Here is a 16,485-nt window from a genome sequence, read left to right on the forward strand (position 1 = left end):
TTCAGAGGAGGGAATAGACCTCCTGGGAGTTCAGATCCAGCTTCAAGCCTTTCCCAAGTGCAAGCGAGAAGTGTTTGGATCTGGGCTTTTGATTTGGCAAAACATCTTACTTTAATATGGTAGCACCTAGAGACCTCAGCCAAGATCAGAGCCGCACTGGGCCGGGCGCTGCATAGACCCCAACCAAGATCAGGGCTCCCGTTGGGCCGGGTGCCACCCCGACCCAGTCATTGCTCCAAAGATCTTACAATCTAAACAGACAAAGGAACCCATTTTACAGCTGGGGAAACTGAGGCCCAGGGCGATGCAGACCCAAGATCATCCAGGTCTTGGCCGAGCTGGGAATTGAACCCCCATCTCCCAGGTGATTTTTGCCACATGCTCATCCCATTGCTCGAGGATGACACTGCTGGAGTGGCCAGTGCCAATTAATAATTTGCTGCATCGCTTCCCCAGGAAGCAGCTGCGAAACCAAGGGCGACAGGGCACACATTTCAGACGGACGCCAGCTGGCAAAATCCACCTTCTCCCCAACCCCAGCACACTTCAGTCGCTAGATAAACAGCTGGGCCCTGAGGACTAACATTCCAGTAGCTCAGAGTCAACAGGCTTCCCTTGGAGAGCAAAATCAAGGGAATTTTCAAAGGCATCGCACCCCCCCTTCAAGCCCCTTTGATCTGGCCTGTATTTTTGGGGTGGTTGGGTGGGATCTATTGCTGACTGACAGCTCTGGAGACGAATGTCTTCTTTCCACAGGACAGGTAGGGCTCCGACAGAAACAGGGAAACCTTCCCACCTCGGCCATGTGCCATCCCCAGCATGGAGGTGAGGAATCCGCTCATTCGGTGTTATAACATATGACCTGAAAGGGAAGGCAGCTTGGCCTAGTGAAGAGAGCATTGGCCTTGTGGGTGACCTTCTCAACCCCCCTGCCTCGGTTTCCCCATCTGCGGAAGGGGTAGAATGACTCTGCGCTCCTTTGTCAAGGTTTTTCAGACCCCCTGGTAAAAGCCACGGCCTGTTTACTGAGCTACCTGCTGCCAAAACACTGAACCAGAGACCACTCCCACCGGCCACACCCTTCCTAGGGGGGCTGTCGGCTGCAGTGAGTTGCCAGTTTTCATCCAGAATGGTTTGTTTCCAACCCAAAATAGTCCTTTCCCCACCACACACACTATTTTTTTTTGTTTGGTTGGTTGTGTTTTTTTTTCCAGCAAAAACAAAACAAAACAAACAAAAGTTTCATTGGGGGGGGGGGGGGGATTTTCCAGGTTTTGATTCGATGACCCTCCCTCCCATAATGGGAAACAGAACCCAGACGTCCTGACTCCCAGTCCCTTCGCACTATGAGAGCTCTCAAAGTGGGGAACCCAGGAGGCCGGGCACAGAGCCTCATGCCCAGTCCCTTAGATCAAATCATGCTGCTCTCACATGATCTAAAAAAAGACACACCTAGATTCGTGATGCAGGTGGCTGGGGGCTAGCACAGAGCAGGCCCGCAGGGTTCCCCCCGGTCTGTGGATGCTGGGAGGAGATATCACACACTGCTAGTTCCTTTATGCATCATTAACTCCAACACCTGATCTCCCGTCGCCCACCAGTACCTGTTTCTGGTTAACCAGAGCATCAACACAGCTGTCTGCCCTCCTCTGGAGCAGGGCTGGGGCTGCCGATAACCCAGATGTCAGCTGCCCAGTAACTAAACCAGGTTCCTGCTCAGATCTCGGGGGCAACGTGGCCAGGAGGGGAGGCTGGTGGGTTGGTAGCGGAAGCTCTGTTTGCACCCAGCTTGTTTTGTGAGGGAAGAAGCAACTGCCACGGGGTTTTCCTCATCCACAGCCCGAAGTCACGTTTCCAAAAGCCCGTCAGAGCTAAACTACACAGAGGGACGTAAGGCCCTGCAACGGCTAACCCCTAGGCACCCTGCCAAGTACTAGAGACCCTCCGCCTGGCACCAGGCTCCTGTACAGTGCATTGGCGCGAGTTAGAATATGTCCATACTGCTTTGTAAAACCAGGTCTGGGGGACCCAGGTGGAGTCGGGGTGGTCAAGTCCCCACTTGAGGGTCCACACTGCATTGGGCTTGCAATTGCCGGCCCCAGGTCACCCAGCTAGATTGCATGACACAGACCTTCTGCCTCGGGGCTGCGGCTGGAGCTGCGTCCACACTGCAGGATAGCAGGGCTCGGACCGGAGTCTTAGCTGGACTTGGGCTCAGACCCCCACGGGTGGGGCCTGACTTGGACCTGGGTCCTGAGCTGCCCCCAGTCAGACGAATTTGTGTGTGGACAGCCTGTGGGCTCAAACTGGAGTCAGAACCAGGGCTCGGGGCGCAGTGTGGACAGACCCAGGGGGGTCTTTTCCACTGTAATCAGGCAGGAGTGAAATGTGGAGGAAAGGGGTGGGGTTGGGCCCCACCCCCTAAGAGACAGATGCTCCTAATTCCCATTAATCCGGGGGTTTGTGCACTGGGGACTCAGGGAGTCTCTGTTCAGGACCCAGACTGGGGCCCCCATCAGGCCGGGCGCCACCCAGACCCCAAGGTACAATCCCTGCTCCAAAGAGCCCCCAGCCTAAGCAGACAGGACTGGAAACTGCAGTGTGGAGAGTGAAGGCAGCTGCCTGCAGTCCCGCGGCAGAGCGGGGAATAGACACCTCGTCCCGTCCCCACCCACTGCCCCGTCCCTGCTCCTTCCTCCAGCAGGAAATAGAACCCAGGAGTCCGGGACTGCTAGCCTGTGCTGCCCGGGCCCTGCCTGCGTGCCCCCTGCCCCGCGCCCAGGGCGGCCTTTGCCCCAGCGACGCTGCCGGCCCTCGAGCCGCTCCGTGCTCGGATTAACGAAGATAAAAGGACAGCTCTCAATGACATGGGCGCCCAGCGCCCCCTGGTCAGCGGGCGGCCAGCAGCTCTTGCCAGCGGCCTGGCAGGGCCCTGGGATAACCAGGACACCAGGTGGGGTGGGACACAAATCCCCCGCTGAGCCCTAAGTTGCCTAACGACGGAGTGAGTCCCACCCGCCGAGCAGCTTTAACGAGGTCACAGCCGAGCGCGCCAACCCGCCTGCCACCTTGCGTCACCATGGCAACGACTTTCTCGCACTCCTTGAGAGCCTCGTGCATGGAGGCGGGGGGGGGGACCCCCGACCCATTTCTGCTGGTTTAACACCCCCACCCCAACCAGCCAGTGAGCGGGCAGTGGGGAATTCAAGAAGTGGCAGGGAAAGCGAAGTTTGTTATTCTAGGGTGCTGGAGCTATGCACACGGTTGTTATTGTAGGGTCTCTCGGGAGCACTAGGACTGCTCAAGCAGGTTTGTTATTGTAAACTCACTGGGCTAAGCACACTGGTCACTCAGCTGAATTGTCTCCAGCTGTATCTTTGCAGCGCCCGGCACGACAGGGCCCTGATCTCGGTCGGGGTCTGGGCAGCGCCCGGCCCGACGGGACCCTGATCTTGGTTGGGGTCTGTGCAGCACCTGGTGCGACGGGGCCCTGATCTCGGTTGGGGTCTGGGCTGCGCCTGGCGTGACGGGGCCCTGGTCTCGGTTGGGGTCTGAGCAGCGCCCGGCGCGACGGGGCCCTGATCTCAGTTGGGGTCTGGGCAGCACCTGGCGCGACGGGGCCCTGATCTCGTTCGGGGTCTGGGCAGCGCCCGGCCCGACGGGGCCCTGATCTTGGTTGGGGTCTGTGCAGCACCTGGCGCGACGGGGCCCTGATCTTGGTCGGGGTCTGGGCAGCGCCAGGCACAATGTGGCCCATATCTCGGTCACATGTTACAGCAACATAAATAGCTCTCTGGAGGCCGCTGTCTCGATACCAACTTACTTCTGGAGGCTGAGAGGACCCAAGGGTAGAGGAGCCTCTCTCTTGCAAGCGTGACCTTTGGGCGGGCGTGGGATTTCCAGCCCATCAGGCCAGCTGGCGCGTCCATGTAATCACAGCAAAGCAAACAGCTCTGATCTCTGCTGCAGCTTTCATGCTAGGAGGGGCGCTGGAGATCGACCCCGGAGACAGGGATATTCCTCTCCTAGAGGAGGAGAAACGGATCATTGTAATAAACCGTGCTGCCGTGCCGGCCATCCCCAGAGAGCTGCATTCAGAGCCAGGCAGCCACCCCACAGAGCGCCGGCCACGTTTTGGGCACCCAGACGCTCCCGGAGCGTTTACTCACGTTCCTTCGTTCGAGCAGCGACGGTGTCTCCTTTTCCGCACTGGGCCCAAGGTCGCACACACAATCCGCAGCCGTGCCGGGAACCGAACCCCCGTCGCTGCCTGCCTGCACCTCTGCTGGCATCACTGCCTTTGTCCCCAGAGTGTGGGGCTCTGCTGGGGGACCAGCTCTGCCAGCTTGCAGCAGTAGTAGGCTCTTATCTGTGGGACACAAACACACATTTCCAGTGTGGTGCATTGGGGCAGAGAGGGGGGCTCTGCCCCCTTAACAATCCGTCCCCAAATGTCCCCCCAGGATGTGACCCCTTTCTAGGGTGACCAGACAGCAAGTGTGAAAAATCGGGACAGGTGGTGTGTGTGTGGGGGGGGTAATAGAAACCTATATAAGAAAAAGACCCAAAAATCGGGACTGTCCCTATAAAATCGGGATATCTGGTCACCCTACCCCTTTCCCTGCCCGTTGCTGTCTCTGGGTCAAGGAGACGTGGTCAGGCAACACAGCGCTTCGCTGGCCGTTGTTTCACTCCCCCTCACCTGCCCACCCAGGGCAGAGCAGGGCCCTGGTTAGACACAGCCATAGGCCAGGTGGCTGGGGGTGTTACACGCCCCGCACGGGCTCATAACTCACCCCGCATGGCCACACATACTCATTACATGACCCACATACCCCACTCACACTCATTACACACCCACACACGCTCATTACATGCCCCGCACATGCTCATTACATGCCTCGCATGGCTACACACTCATTCCACGCCCCACACGCGCTCATTCCACGCCCCACATGCGCTCATTACACGCCCTGCACATGCTCATTCCACATGCTCATTCCACACCCAACACATGCTCATTGCACACCCCGCATGGCCACACACACTCATTACACGCCCCGCATGCTCATTACACACCTCACACATACTCATTACACATGCTTGTTACACACACACGCCGCACCCAATGCAACACACACACAGAGTACTGCCGGTCCCAGCGCCTCGTGTTACGTCTTGAGCCTCTAGTCAGACACCAGCCCCTCCTCCAGCCCCACCTGCCCCCGAGCTAGTGGGGAGCTGACGAATACAACAGCAGTGGGGTTAGTTAATTGCGGGGATGCCGGGAGCGAGGCTATGGCTGGGCTAACCCCATTCCGCTAGCGAACGGGCTCCCGGCCCATGGCGTCGACCCCCCGGGCGCTGAGCTCTTTGCACGAGGACAGGACCGGCAGACGGCAGGGAGCGGGCGCGGAGGCCCTGTATGGAGGCCCTGTACCATCGTCAGCCAACGATTCCCTGCGGTTGACGGGGTGGGGAGGGTGATCGGGGCCATGTCTTTTAAGAGCCGAGCGTGGCACTGGGAGGCTCTCGCTAGGCGGGGGCACCTGACCCCCCCCTGCACAAGCCAGGCCAGAGAACCTCCCCCCGGGTCCCTGCTTCCAGCCCAGACACCTGAGGCTGAGCTAAGCAGCCCTCGGAGGACAGAGTTCCCCAGGGAGGGAGAATGCATCGCGTCCTGGCTCTGTTAAACAGTTAGCAGGTGTATAACAATAGCACCTACCGCCTTCCCCTGCTGCACAGAGCCCAACGGAGATCGGGGCCCCCTGTCGGACCGGGCGCAGGGCCCCATTGGACGGGGTGCTGCCCCAAAGAGCTGCCAGTCTAACCAGACAAAGGGTGGGAGGGGAAACTGAGGCACGGAAGAGGGAAGCGGCTTGCCCGGCGTTGCATGGCAGAGGTGGACGTGGAACCCGGGAGCCCTGACCTCTGAGGCAGGGGCGGTCGAGACTCGCCCATGTGTGCGGCTGTGCGCACCCACGTACCTGGGGGGCTGCGGGAAGCCGTGTCCACACGCTGAGCCCCACGCAGAGGGGGGGCGGTCTGGCACGGTGGAGATTCGTGCCAAGGCCCACGGCCGTGCTGTGCCCACTGGGACAGTTTGCAGGAGCTCCAGCACTGTCCAATAACCAACCACGCTGGGGTAATTAGCGAACCTGCTTAATTAACCAACTCCCAGCTGCTAGAGACAGGTCTCACCCTTGCAGTACTCTGGGTGGCCATTAGGTGGGGGTGGGGAAGCTGCCGCAGCAGATTCTGCAAAGAAAACCAAACCCTGCGAGTGGGCAGCGGTCCCCAAATCTAGCCCCCCAAAAACTTGCAGGAGGTCAGAGCCAAACCTAAACCAGCCCCCCACTGCGGTCACCCCTGAACCCCACTCCTCTGCGCTGCCGGGGCCTCACTATACGGGTGGGGGGCATATAATGCTGCCCACTCTTAGCCAGCCCCTGTCCTTGTCCCACTGCTGGGGGCGGCTCCTTGGGGTGCTGGCTGGGATCGCCAGGGACAGAACCCGCTGGGAGGGGGGGGCGCAGCAGGGAACGTGGGCCTGGGCTCTGACAGCGCCAGCAGAAGCCACGGCCTCTCCCCACCCGATAACTGCCCCCCCCAATAATCATCTCCCCAGTCTGGGGACTCGTCCTATGAACAGCCCCCTGGAACGGGAATGCCCCATCCCGGCTCCTGGTGGGATGAGCATGGGACAGACGCACAGAGTGACAGACCTCTGCCCGTCAGACTGTGCGGTGCAGTGCCGGACCGGGACTCCAGACTTCTGGGCTCTATTTCTGCCCCTGACCTCTCGGGCGAGTCACTGGCCCGCTCCGTGCCTCAGTTTCCCTCCGTGCCCTCGTCTCTTGACACTGTGAGCTCTCACTCTCTGGTTCCTTCCCAACATCCTCGGCCCCCTTTATCCTCCAGGCCATCGCCACACACCAGTTCTGGGCACCACGGTCCCTCCGCCGCTCCCCCAGCCGGACAGCCGGCCGGCCGCCTTCATTAGCCGTCGCTGGTGGCAAGGGCAAGGTGGAAAGGCCACCTGTGGCTCGTGCTTCCCATGGGGCAGGGAGCCGCTCCCTGGCTGACAGGCCCTGCCTCCCACCCCCAGCTCTGCCAGTGCCCCTCAGACCTGACCCCCAGCCCCCACTACTGAGAACAGCCCTTGCACTAGGGCACTAGAGAAAAGTGTGCGTGTGTGTGTGTGTGTATACAGGAATCCTGTACCACACCCAGCCTGTGTGTGGCTATTACAACCCAGCAGAGTATGTGTGAAACACTGTAGCACATCGGTGTGTGTGTGAGACGCACGGAAATACTGCAATACACCTGTGCGTGTGACAGCAGAGACACTTCCACACACCAATACACAAACCTGCCATGCATTCCCGTTCAGGGCTGTTTGTGGAAACACTGCAACACGGCAATGTGTGTGTATAGGAAAAAACCCACAGCATGCCCTCACCAGGCTCCTCATCTGATGCTGGAAAGTTCTTCACAGCTGGGTGTGGGTGCATCGTGATGTGTATATTGTTGCACTGTGATTTGTGTGTGTGCATTGTTGTGGCATGTGTTTAGTACTGCAATTTGTGAGTGTGTACATGTATTCGTGTGTGTTGTGATGTGTGAATATTTGTGTGAGTGCATTATTGCAATGTGTGTGTGTGTTGTTGCAATGTGTGTGCATTGTTGCAGTGTATGTGCACACGCATTGTTGCAATATGTGTGCGCGCACATTGTTACAATGTGTGTTGTTGCGATGTGTGTGTGCACGCTGTTCCAGTGTGTGTACATTGTTACAATGTGTGTGCATGCCTGTTGTTGCAATGTGTGTGTGTTGTTGCAATGTGTGTATGCTGTAATGTGTGTGCGTTTGTAAATTGTTGCAATGTGTGTGAGCTGTTGCAATGTGTGCTATGGGTTTATGTATCTGTACATTGTTGCAATGTGTGTTATGGGTGTATCTGTATGCATTGTTGCAGTGTGTGTGTGCATGCATTGTTGCAATGTGAGCGTGCTCTTGCAATGTGTGTTATGGGTGTACCTGTGCATTGTTGCAGTATGTGTGTATGTATTGTTGCAATATGTGTGTGTGCATTGTTGCAATGTGTGTTATGGGTGTATCTGTGCATTGTTGCAATGTGTTTGTGTATGTATTGTTGCAATATGTGTGTGTGTGCATTGTTGCAATGTGTGTTATGGTGTATCTGTGCATTGTTGCAGTGTGTGTGTCTGTGTGTGCATTGTTGTAATGTGTGTTATGTATCTGTGCATTGTTGCAGTGTTGCAATATGTGTGTGTGTGCATTGTTGCAATGTGTGTTATGGGTGTATCTGTGCATTGTTGCAATGTGTGTGTGTGTGTGTGCATTGTTGCGATGTGTGTGTCTGTGTGTGTGTACCTCGGCACACTGACACGTCGCTGCCCCCCCATAAACTTTCCTCCGCCGCTGCGCCCCCCCGCCGGGGCTCCCGCTCATCCCGCTCCGGGGCGGGGGGGCCCGGGCGCTAATCCCGCCGCCTCCCGCCCGGCGTCCTTGAAAGCGGCGCAGGTGGCAGCGCGCAGCGGGCGCCGGGCTCGCCCCAGCCCCGCTCCCATGGCCCGGGCTGCCCGGCGGGGGCCCGGACGCCGGGGTCCCCGCAGCTGACGGGGCCGGGGAGCGGCCCGGGGTCCCCCCCGCTGCTGGATGCGGGCAGCCCCCGGCGCCCCGCCGCGATGGGCGAGTGGACGATCCTGGAAAGGTTGCTGGAGGCCGCGGTGCAGCAGCACTCGACTATGATCGGCAGGTGCGCGGCGCGGGGGGTTCGGGGGGCTGGCCCCTTGCCCCCTCCAACTCGGGGGGGGGGGGCTGGCCCCTTGCCCCCTCCAGCTCGGGGGGGGGGGCTGGCCCCTTGCCCCCTCCAGCTCGGGGGGGGGGGCTGGCACTGGCCCCTTGCCCCCTCCAGCTCGGGGGGCTGGCACTGGCCCCTTGCCCCCTCCAGCTCGGGGGTGGGTGGCACTGGCCCCTTGCCCCCTCCAGCTCGGGGGGCTGGCCCCTTGCCCCCTCCAGCTCGGGGGTGCTGGCACTGGCCCCTTGCCCCCTCCAGCTCGGGGGGGGGCTGGCCCCTTGTCCCCTCTAGCTCGGGGGGCTGGCCCCTTGCCCCCTCCAGCTCGGGGGGGGGGGCTGGCACTGGCCCCTTGCCCCCTCCAGCTCGGGGGTGGGGGCTGGCACTGGCCCCTTGCCCCCTCCAGCTCGGGGGGGGGCTGGTCCCTTGTCCCCTCCAGCTCTGGGGGCTGGCCCCTTGTCCCCTCCAGCTCGGGGGGGCACTGGCCCTTTGTCCCCCCCAGCTCGGGGGGCTGGTCCCTTGCCCCCTCCAGCTCGGGGGGCTGGGAGCCAGGACTCCTGGGTTCTCTCCCCAGCTCTGGGAGGGGAGTGGGGTCTAGTGGTTAGAGCAGGGTGGGGCTGGGAGCCAGGACTCCTGGGTTCTCTCCCCTGCTCTCGGAGGGGAGTGGGGTCTGGTGGGTCAGAGCAAGGGGGCTGGAGGCAGAACCCAGGTTCTATTCTAGATACTGCCTTCCCCAGTGATCTTTAGCAAGTCCCATCCCCTCATGCTACCTCAGTTTCCCCCTCTGTAGAAGGCGGGTTCGGACCCATGGGATGGGGGGTTGGCAGACAGCGTGTGGGGGATCCGGGCCGGGGGAGGTTCTCTTGGTGTGTAGAACAAGCCGTGCAGTGTGTGTGTGTGGGGGGATGTGGGGTGGGCGCCAGGGGTCCGACCTGGCAACCCCTCTGCCGGGTGGCAGCCAGTAGCCGCCCTCCCCGCGGGGCTGCGGCTCAGTGCAGGGGGAGCCGGCTCGCTCTCGCCGGCCCCTCCCGCGCAGGGCTCAGGCCGACACCGCTGGGGAGGACCGCAGGCCCCGGGGGCAGCGCGGCAGCCTGACCCCAGAGGTCAGCCAGGGACAACAGGGCACGGGGGGGCCCTGCTGCCCGGGAGGGGGGAGCAACCCCCTGCTCCTGCCCTGGCACAAAGCCACCAAGGTGGCGGGGCTGGGAGGAGGCTGCACTGGGGGGCAGAGGGGGCGGGCGGAGCTGGGCGCTCAGGGCGGGAGGAGAGAGAGGGAAAGGGGAGGATGGACGGACGGGGGGACGCTGACTCCAGGCTGTGAGATTCCTGGGGGCACCTGTCTCACATCAGCGGGGGTCGTTCCCCAGCAGGGGCTGCCCCCCGTGTCACCATCATGCTGCCTGTTACGGTCACCCCGGAGGGGCTGGGGACGGGCCACGGGACTGTGTTGGCAGGCTGGGGACCCGGGCTGGGCCCATACAGTGTTTTAAGGCCCCTCGGCCGGATCGGGGCCGTGGTGAGTAGGAGGGTTCGGTTCCCGAGAAGGACTCAGTGGGGTGGGGCCTCGAGGGCCCGTACCCCAGCCGCCCTCCCCAGCCTACGGTTCCCACCTCATGCTCACGGCCGGGTGGGCGGGTTTGGCCTCAGGACAGGACAAGCGCCCGCCAGATCAGAGCGGGGCTGAGCAGCCCGGGGGTCTCCTGGCATGTGCTGCAACAGACCCGTCAGCCCAGCTTAGGGGCAGTCTGGGTGGGCATTGTAGGAGCATCTACCGACCCCCGGCCGAGACCAGGGGGGCCCCTGGCGCACCACAAAGACCCCCGGCCGAGACAGTCCCTGCCTGTCACGGGGTCCACTCGCCGCGGGTGACGCTGCCTCCTGCCCGCTCTGGGGATTAGCTCTGATCAGGCAGCCCTGCGGTGGGACCATCCCGCCCCGCGGCCCCTTGGCTCCAGGAGCCGCAGCCTCCTCGTGGTGACTCAGGCCTCTGGCCGGCTGTCTCCAGGGTTCCCCTTCCTGTGGGGGGTATCAGAGTCCCGCAGCCTGCCCCTTGCGGCACCACCTGTGCCACTCCGCCAGCGGCTGGCAGGGGAGCCCGGGCCTTCCCTGCGGCCTGCTTCGGCTGCCAGCTCCTGTCCAGCTGCGCCTCATGTCTCCCTGCGCCGGTGTGGGGCGTACACCCCATCCCCCTGCCCCATAGTGCTCCCCGCCCAGGTAGACCGAGGAGCGATTGTTATACCCATTTTACAGCTGGGGAAACTGCGGCACGGAGCTTGTGCGAGCCACCTGAGGTGACTCAGTGGGTCTGTGGCCGCGCTGGGAAGGGAAGCGAAGCCAGGCCTCCCACGCTCCACCCCAGCACCAGGCGCTGCCCAGCTGTCCCGTAACGCTGTGCTCAGTTCCTCTCCCCTGGGCCCAGGGCCAGGCCATGGGGGCAGGTGCGGGGCCGATGGGAGTGGGGAGCTGCAGGTGGCCCCAGCCTGAGTCAGGGCAGAACCCAGCGCATGGCATCTGGCAGGGGCCCGGGGGGGGCCCGTCGCCCAGAACCGCTGGGGACAGGGAGGGCACTGGGCTGGTGCAGGCCCCGGGGCCTTTCGTTCCAGGGAGGGAGGGGGCCACATGTGAGGCTGTGCCCGTCATCTGACTGATCAGCTTCCACTAAAGGTTCCCTGGGTGCAATGTATTGTGGGGGAGGGGTCTAGTGGTTAGAACAGGGGGGGCTGGGAGCCAGGACTCCTGGGTTCTCTCCCCAGCTCGGGGAGGGGAGTGGGGTTTAGTGGTTAGAGCAGAGGGGGCTGGGAGCCAGGACTCCTGGGTTCTCTCCCCAGCTCGGGGAGGGGAGTGGGGTCTAGTGGTTAGAGCAGGGGGCTGGGAGCCAGGACTCCTGGGTTCTCTCCCCAGCTCTGTGACGACGTTCCTGGGTAGCCTTGTGCAAATCCCTGACTCAGTTTCCCTGTCTGTACGGGTCTAGCAGAGGCTGCGAGGATCGAGTCCCTGACAGGCATGAGGCTCGCATTCCAGGCAGCCGGGGTGGTGGGGATGTGGTGGACCAGCTCTCCTGGCTGCCCAAGCAGCATGTCAGTGGCACAGAAGGGCACGGCCGCAGGGTTAACGCCCTGGGACTCTGGGCTCTAATCCCTGCTCTGCCCTGATTCCCTGGGCACGTCCCTGCATCTCTCTGGGCCTCAGTTTCCCCAGCTGTAACGGAGAATGATCTGCCCTTTGCTCAGACAGTGAGCAGTTTGGGGCAGGGACTGTCTCCTGCTGGGTCTGCGATGCCCGGCATGATGGGGCCCCGATCTTGGCTGGAGTCCGGGTGGCAGCCGGTGCGACGGGGCCCTGATCTCGGCTGGGGTCTGGGCAGCGTCCGCTGTGATGGGCTTTGATCTCGGCCGGGGTCTGGGCGGCGCCTGGCCCAGGGGGGAGGCCGGTCTCTTAAGGCCAGGAGGATGCTGGTTTCAGCCCTGTGGGGTTTGCGTGCGCTGCACCTCCCCTCCCCCCCCCACCCGCTGGTGGGCATGGGGTGGCTCTGACTCCACCGGTTCAAATCCCCCCATGGGGTGGGCTGTCTTTTCCCGATGGAGTGAACCTTCCTGTGTGGTAGCTGAGGCGCTCCGCCCCAGAGGTAGCTGCATTTTAGGGGTGCAGGGTTGGGAGTGAAAGGCCCCAGGGAAGGGGGCAGCAGATGCATTTTGCCACCGAGAATCAGGGACCGAGACGTGCTGGCCCTTCTCCCCGCTCCGGCAGCTGGGCAAAAGATCAAATGCATCAAACACCCTCCCAGAGCTGAGGAGAGAACCCAGGCGTCCTGCCTCCCAGCCTCCCCCACTCTAACCATCAGACCCCACTCCCCTCCCAGCACTGGGGAGAGAACCCAGGCGTCCTGCCTGCCCCAAGCTCCCCGCCACCCGGGCTCCCAGCAGAGCGGGGCCTGCTCCCCTCGCCGCGCCCAGCTGGGTCCCTCCCCTCTCCTCCCCCCCACAGGATCCTGCTGACGGTGGTCGTCATCTTCCGGATCCTGATCGTGGCCATTGTGGGCGAGACGGTGTACGAGGACGAGCAGACCATGTTCATGTGCAACACCCTGCAGCCGGGCTGCAACCAGGCCTGCTACGACAAGGCCTTCCCCATCTCCCACATCCGCTACTGGGTCTTCCAGATCATCCTGGTCTGCACGCCCAGCCTCTGTTTCATCACCTACTCCGTCCACCAGTCGGCCAAGCAGCGGGACCGGCGCTACTCCTTCCTCTACCCGCTGCTGGAGAAGGACGCCCGGAAGGCGCGGAGCGTCAACGGGATCCTGGTGCACAACTCCGAGGGCTCGGCCAAGGAGGAACCCGACTGCCTGGAGGTCAAGGAGTTGCCCAGCACCCCCCGGCGCCCGCCCAAGAGCGCCAAGGTGAAGCGGCAGGAGGGCATCTCCCGCTTCTACATCATCCAGGTGGTCTTCCGCAACGCGCTGGAGATCGGCTTCCTGGCGGGCCAGTATTTCCTGTACGGCTTCAACGTGCCGGCCATCTTCGAGTGCGACCGCTACCCCTGCGTCAAGGAGGTGGAGTGCTACGTCTCCCGGCCCACCGAGAAGACCGTCTTCCTGGTCTTCATGTTCGCGGTCAGCGGGATCTGCGTCCTGCTCAACCTGGCCGAGCTCAACCACCTGGGCTGGCGCAAGATCAAGACGGCCATCCGGGGCGTGCAGGCGCGGCGCAAATCCGTCTGCGAGGTGCGCAAGAAGGACCTCTCGGCCCTGGCCCAGGTGCCGCCGCTGGGCCGGACCCAGTCCAGCGAGTCCGCCTACGTCTGAGCCCCGGGGGCGACGGGGCCTCCCGCTTTACAATGCAAACGCCAGTGGGTGCTTCTCGAGCCGCCCCTCCCGACCAGGGGGGGCTCAGCAGGTTTGCTCCAAGGGCTGAACGGGAGACATGACCCCCCCAAGATCCAGCTGGGGTGTGGGGGGGCTCCCGGCTCCAACTCACTTAAAAAAATATTTATTGTTTCTCGGAGTCTTCCACCATGGTGCAAGCAGGGGGGCGGGTTCCTGGAACTCCCCCCCATCAGCCTTTTCCAGCCCTGGGATCAGCCAGGGGTGGGGAATATTTGGGGGGGGGGCAGGGGGTGTTTCTGCAGGGAGGGGGGGCAGATCATGGCTCCCTGCTTTTCTCAGCCCTTGGGCTGACAATAAAAAGAATCGATGACCAGATGCAATTTTTAATAATTAAGAAATAAGCTGGGTGCTGGATGGAGCTCGGGGGGGGGGGGGCTCTCCCCTGGCAGTTCGGCCCAGCCCGTCTCACGTGGGCGAGGCAGGGCGACCCCAGGGAGTGGGGCAGACAGAGAAACGGGGTGAAATGCCCCAGGGTGGACAGCTCCCTGCTGCCAGCACCTCCCCTCCCACTAGAGACAGGGGGCTTGTGGCTGGGAGATGGGACTGCCAAGGGGGAAATCCCAGCCCCCCCCCCCCCCCCAAAACAACCCCTCGGCCCTGCCTGGCTGGGGGAGATGCCAGGGGCTGGGTCTGGCTCAGCACCCACTGCTAGTCCCAGGAACCTGCCCGCGGGGCAGCGTCGCAAGTCATGGCCCCCCCCGCCGGGATTTGCTGCCCTTAAGCTGCTCTGGGCTGGGACCATCTGGCCACATCCCCCCTCCCGGGCCCTGGGCACTTTGCATTTATGGGGGGGGGGGGCGGGAACCAGACCCTGTAGATAATGGTCCGGCCCTTGGCCAGCACCGATCTCGAAGCACCGCGAGGGCGGCGCCCCCCCCCCGTTAATATCATCCCCATTTACAGAGAGGGAAACTGAGCCACAGAGAGGGGGCAAGACATGGCCAGGATCACCCAGCAGGGCCACGGATAGAACCCAGGCGTCCTAGTCCCCAGCCCACCCCTCAACCCTGAGAGACCCTCCCTCTCCCAGAGCTGGGGACAGAACCCAGGTGTCCTGGCTCCCAGCCCCCCCCCCCTGTGCCCTCCCTTTAGTAATCCTCTCCGCTGCCTCCCCCTAAGCTGATCCCTCCCCCCCCATGGCACTTTCACCTCTTAAGCCCCTCGCTGCCCTGAAGCTCTGGGTTGTTGAACAAAACAAACCCCCTCCCCCACCACCCCGCCGTTCAGCGCGGGGGGGGGGGGGGGCATGCTGCTCCTGGGGGCAGAAATCACAAAGGGGAACAACCCCATGTGAGCCCAGCACTGACCCCCAGCTGCCCGGTGACAGCCCCACGCTTAGCCATGGGCCTCCTGGAATGTCGTCCTAGGTTGTTTGTATGTGCCACGGCTGTGCCCGCTGGGGTGTTGTTGTTGGGCTGTGCCCGTCACGGCTGTGCCCGGTGGGGCGTGGTTGTCGGGTTGTGCGCGCACCGCGGCTGTGCCTGCTGGGGTGTTATCATTGGATTGTGTGTGCTGCGGCTGTGCCCGCTGGGCTGTTGTCGCCGGGTTGTGCGTGCTGCGGCTGTGCCCGCTGGAATGTTATCAGGTTGTGCCCGGTGGAGTGTTGTCGCCAGGTTGTGCGCGCTGTGGCTGTGCCCGCTGGGGTGTCGTCGTCTCAGCGCTGGGCAGCACCAGGAGGGGTCCAACGCAGCTGTTATCGGCGGGTGTCTCGCCCCTACACCCAGCTCTCACCTCCCGGGGGCCAGTTGTACACGGAGCCAGGGTTCATCACGCCCCAACCACAGCCCCTCCCCATGGCCAGCACCTGGCCCCCACTGGGGGGGAGATGGTGACCCCTGGGGGTGGGAGGAGGGATGAAGGGAGGGGCAGTGGGCATCAATCCCATGAGGACAGGAGGCGGGGGGACACCAGGCCAGAGCCCCCTCCCAGGCCTAGATGGGGGGAGGGGGGGCGGAAGTGGGTGTAGCCAGTCAGATAGGTGGTCCCAGGACCTGCCCCCATTGGGATCCCACATTGCCCATTGTGCTGGGATCACCGCGGGGGGGGGAAGAGGAGGGGAAGAACACAACAGTGCCAAGTGAGCAGGGACCTGGCACCGTGGCAAGAGCATCCCCCCGCCCCTCATGCTTGTTCGTTAGCACCCACGAGGTGACACCTCATTCCCAGTCACGCCTCTATTAATAACCACCAGAGTGTGGGCAGAGCAGGGCACGAGGAAGGGGCTGGGAGCCAGGACTCCTGGGTTCTCTCCCCAGCTCTGGGAGTGGGGTGGGGTCGAATGGTTAGAGCCCCTGGGCACGAGGGGGCGAAGCTGGAGGCTGCAGCTGGCTGGGGTGGGCGAGGCAGCCTGCCCCCTCTGGAGCCCCCGCCCCTGTGCATCGTGGCTAGCATGGCCCCAGGGGGAGAGCCCCCCCAGTGCATGGGGCTCGGTCCCCAGGAGTCCCTGCCCAGCGCTGGCCGGGGGGAGCTGGGCCTGGCCCCCCTTGGTGGGCACAGGGTCGCCAGGCCAGGCTGGGGCTGTTTCTATTTCGGTGGCAGCTGGGAGGAAGTCATGGCCCACGACATCGAAACTGCATTAGGTGGCCTGAATTATGCATGGGAGCCGGGACGCCGCGTCAGCACGTCCCCCAGAGCCAGCTGCTGCGGGCGCCGGCAGGGGAGCGGAGCTGGGCAGGGAGATCCCCTCGCTGGTGGAGGGGGGCAGCGTGGGGGTGGGGTCACCCCAGGTAGCAATAGACCCCCCACAGCTAGAAATCTTCAGCCACTGTCCCCTGGCCA

General features: G+C 62.7%; 1 protein-coding gene across 1 annotated transcript; it reads left to right on the forward strand.

Moving 5' to 3' along the window:
• The first annotated feature begins 8,470 nt into the window (after window positions 1-8,470).
• LOC135976190 (gap junction delta-2 protein-like) lies at window positions 8,471-14,279 on the forward strand. The gene is made up of 2 exons (XM_065570898.1): window positions 8,471-8,783; window positions 12,807-14,279. Exons 1-2 carry the CDS (start codon window positions 8,713-8,715, stop codon window positions 13,624-13,626), a joined length of 891 nt encoding a protein of 296 aa, XP_065426970.1. The 5' UTR covers window positions 8,471-8,712; the 3' UTR covers window positions 13,627-14,279.
• Window positions 14,280-16,485: the final 2,206 nt, after the last annotated feature.

Source organism: Chrysemys picta, chromosome 17 (genome assembly GCF_011386835.1).
Source record: "Chrysemys picta bellii isolate R12L10 chromosome 17, ASM1138683v2, whole genome shotgun sequence".
NCBI classification, from domain to species: domain Eukaryota; kingdom Metazoa; phylum Chordata; order Testudines; family Emydidae; genus Chrysemys; species Chrysemys picta.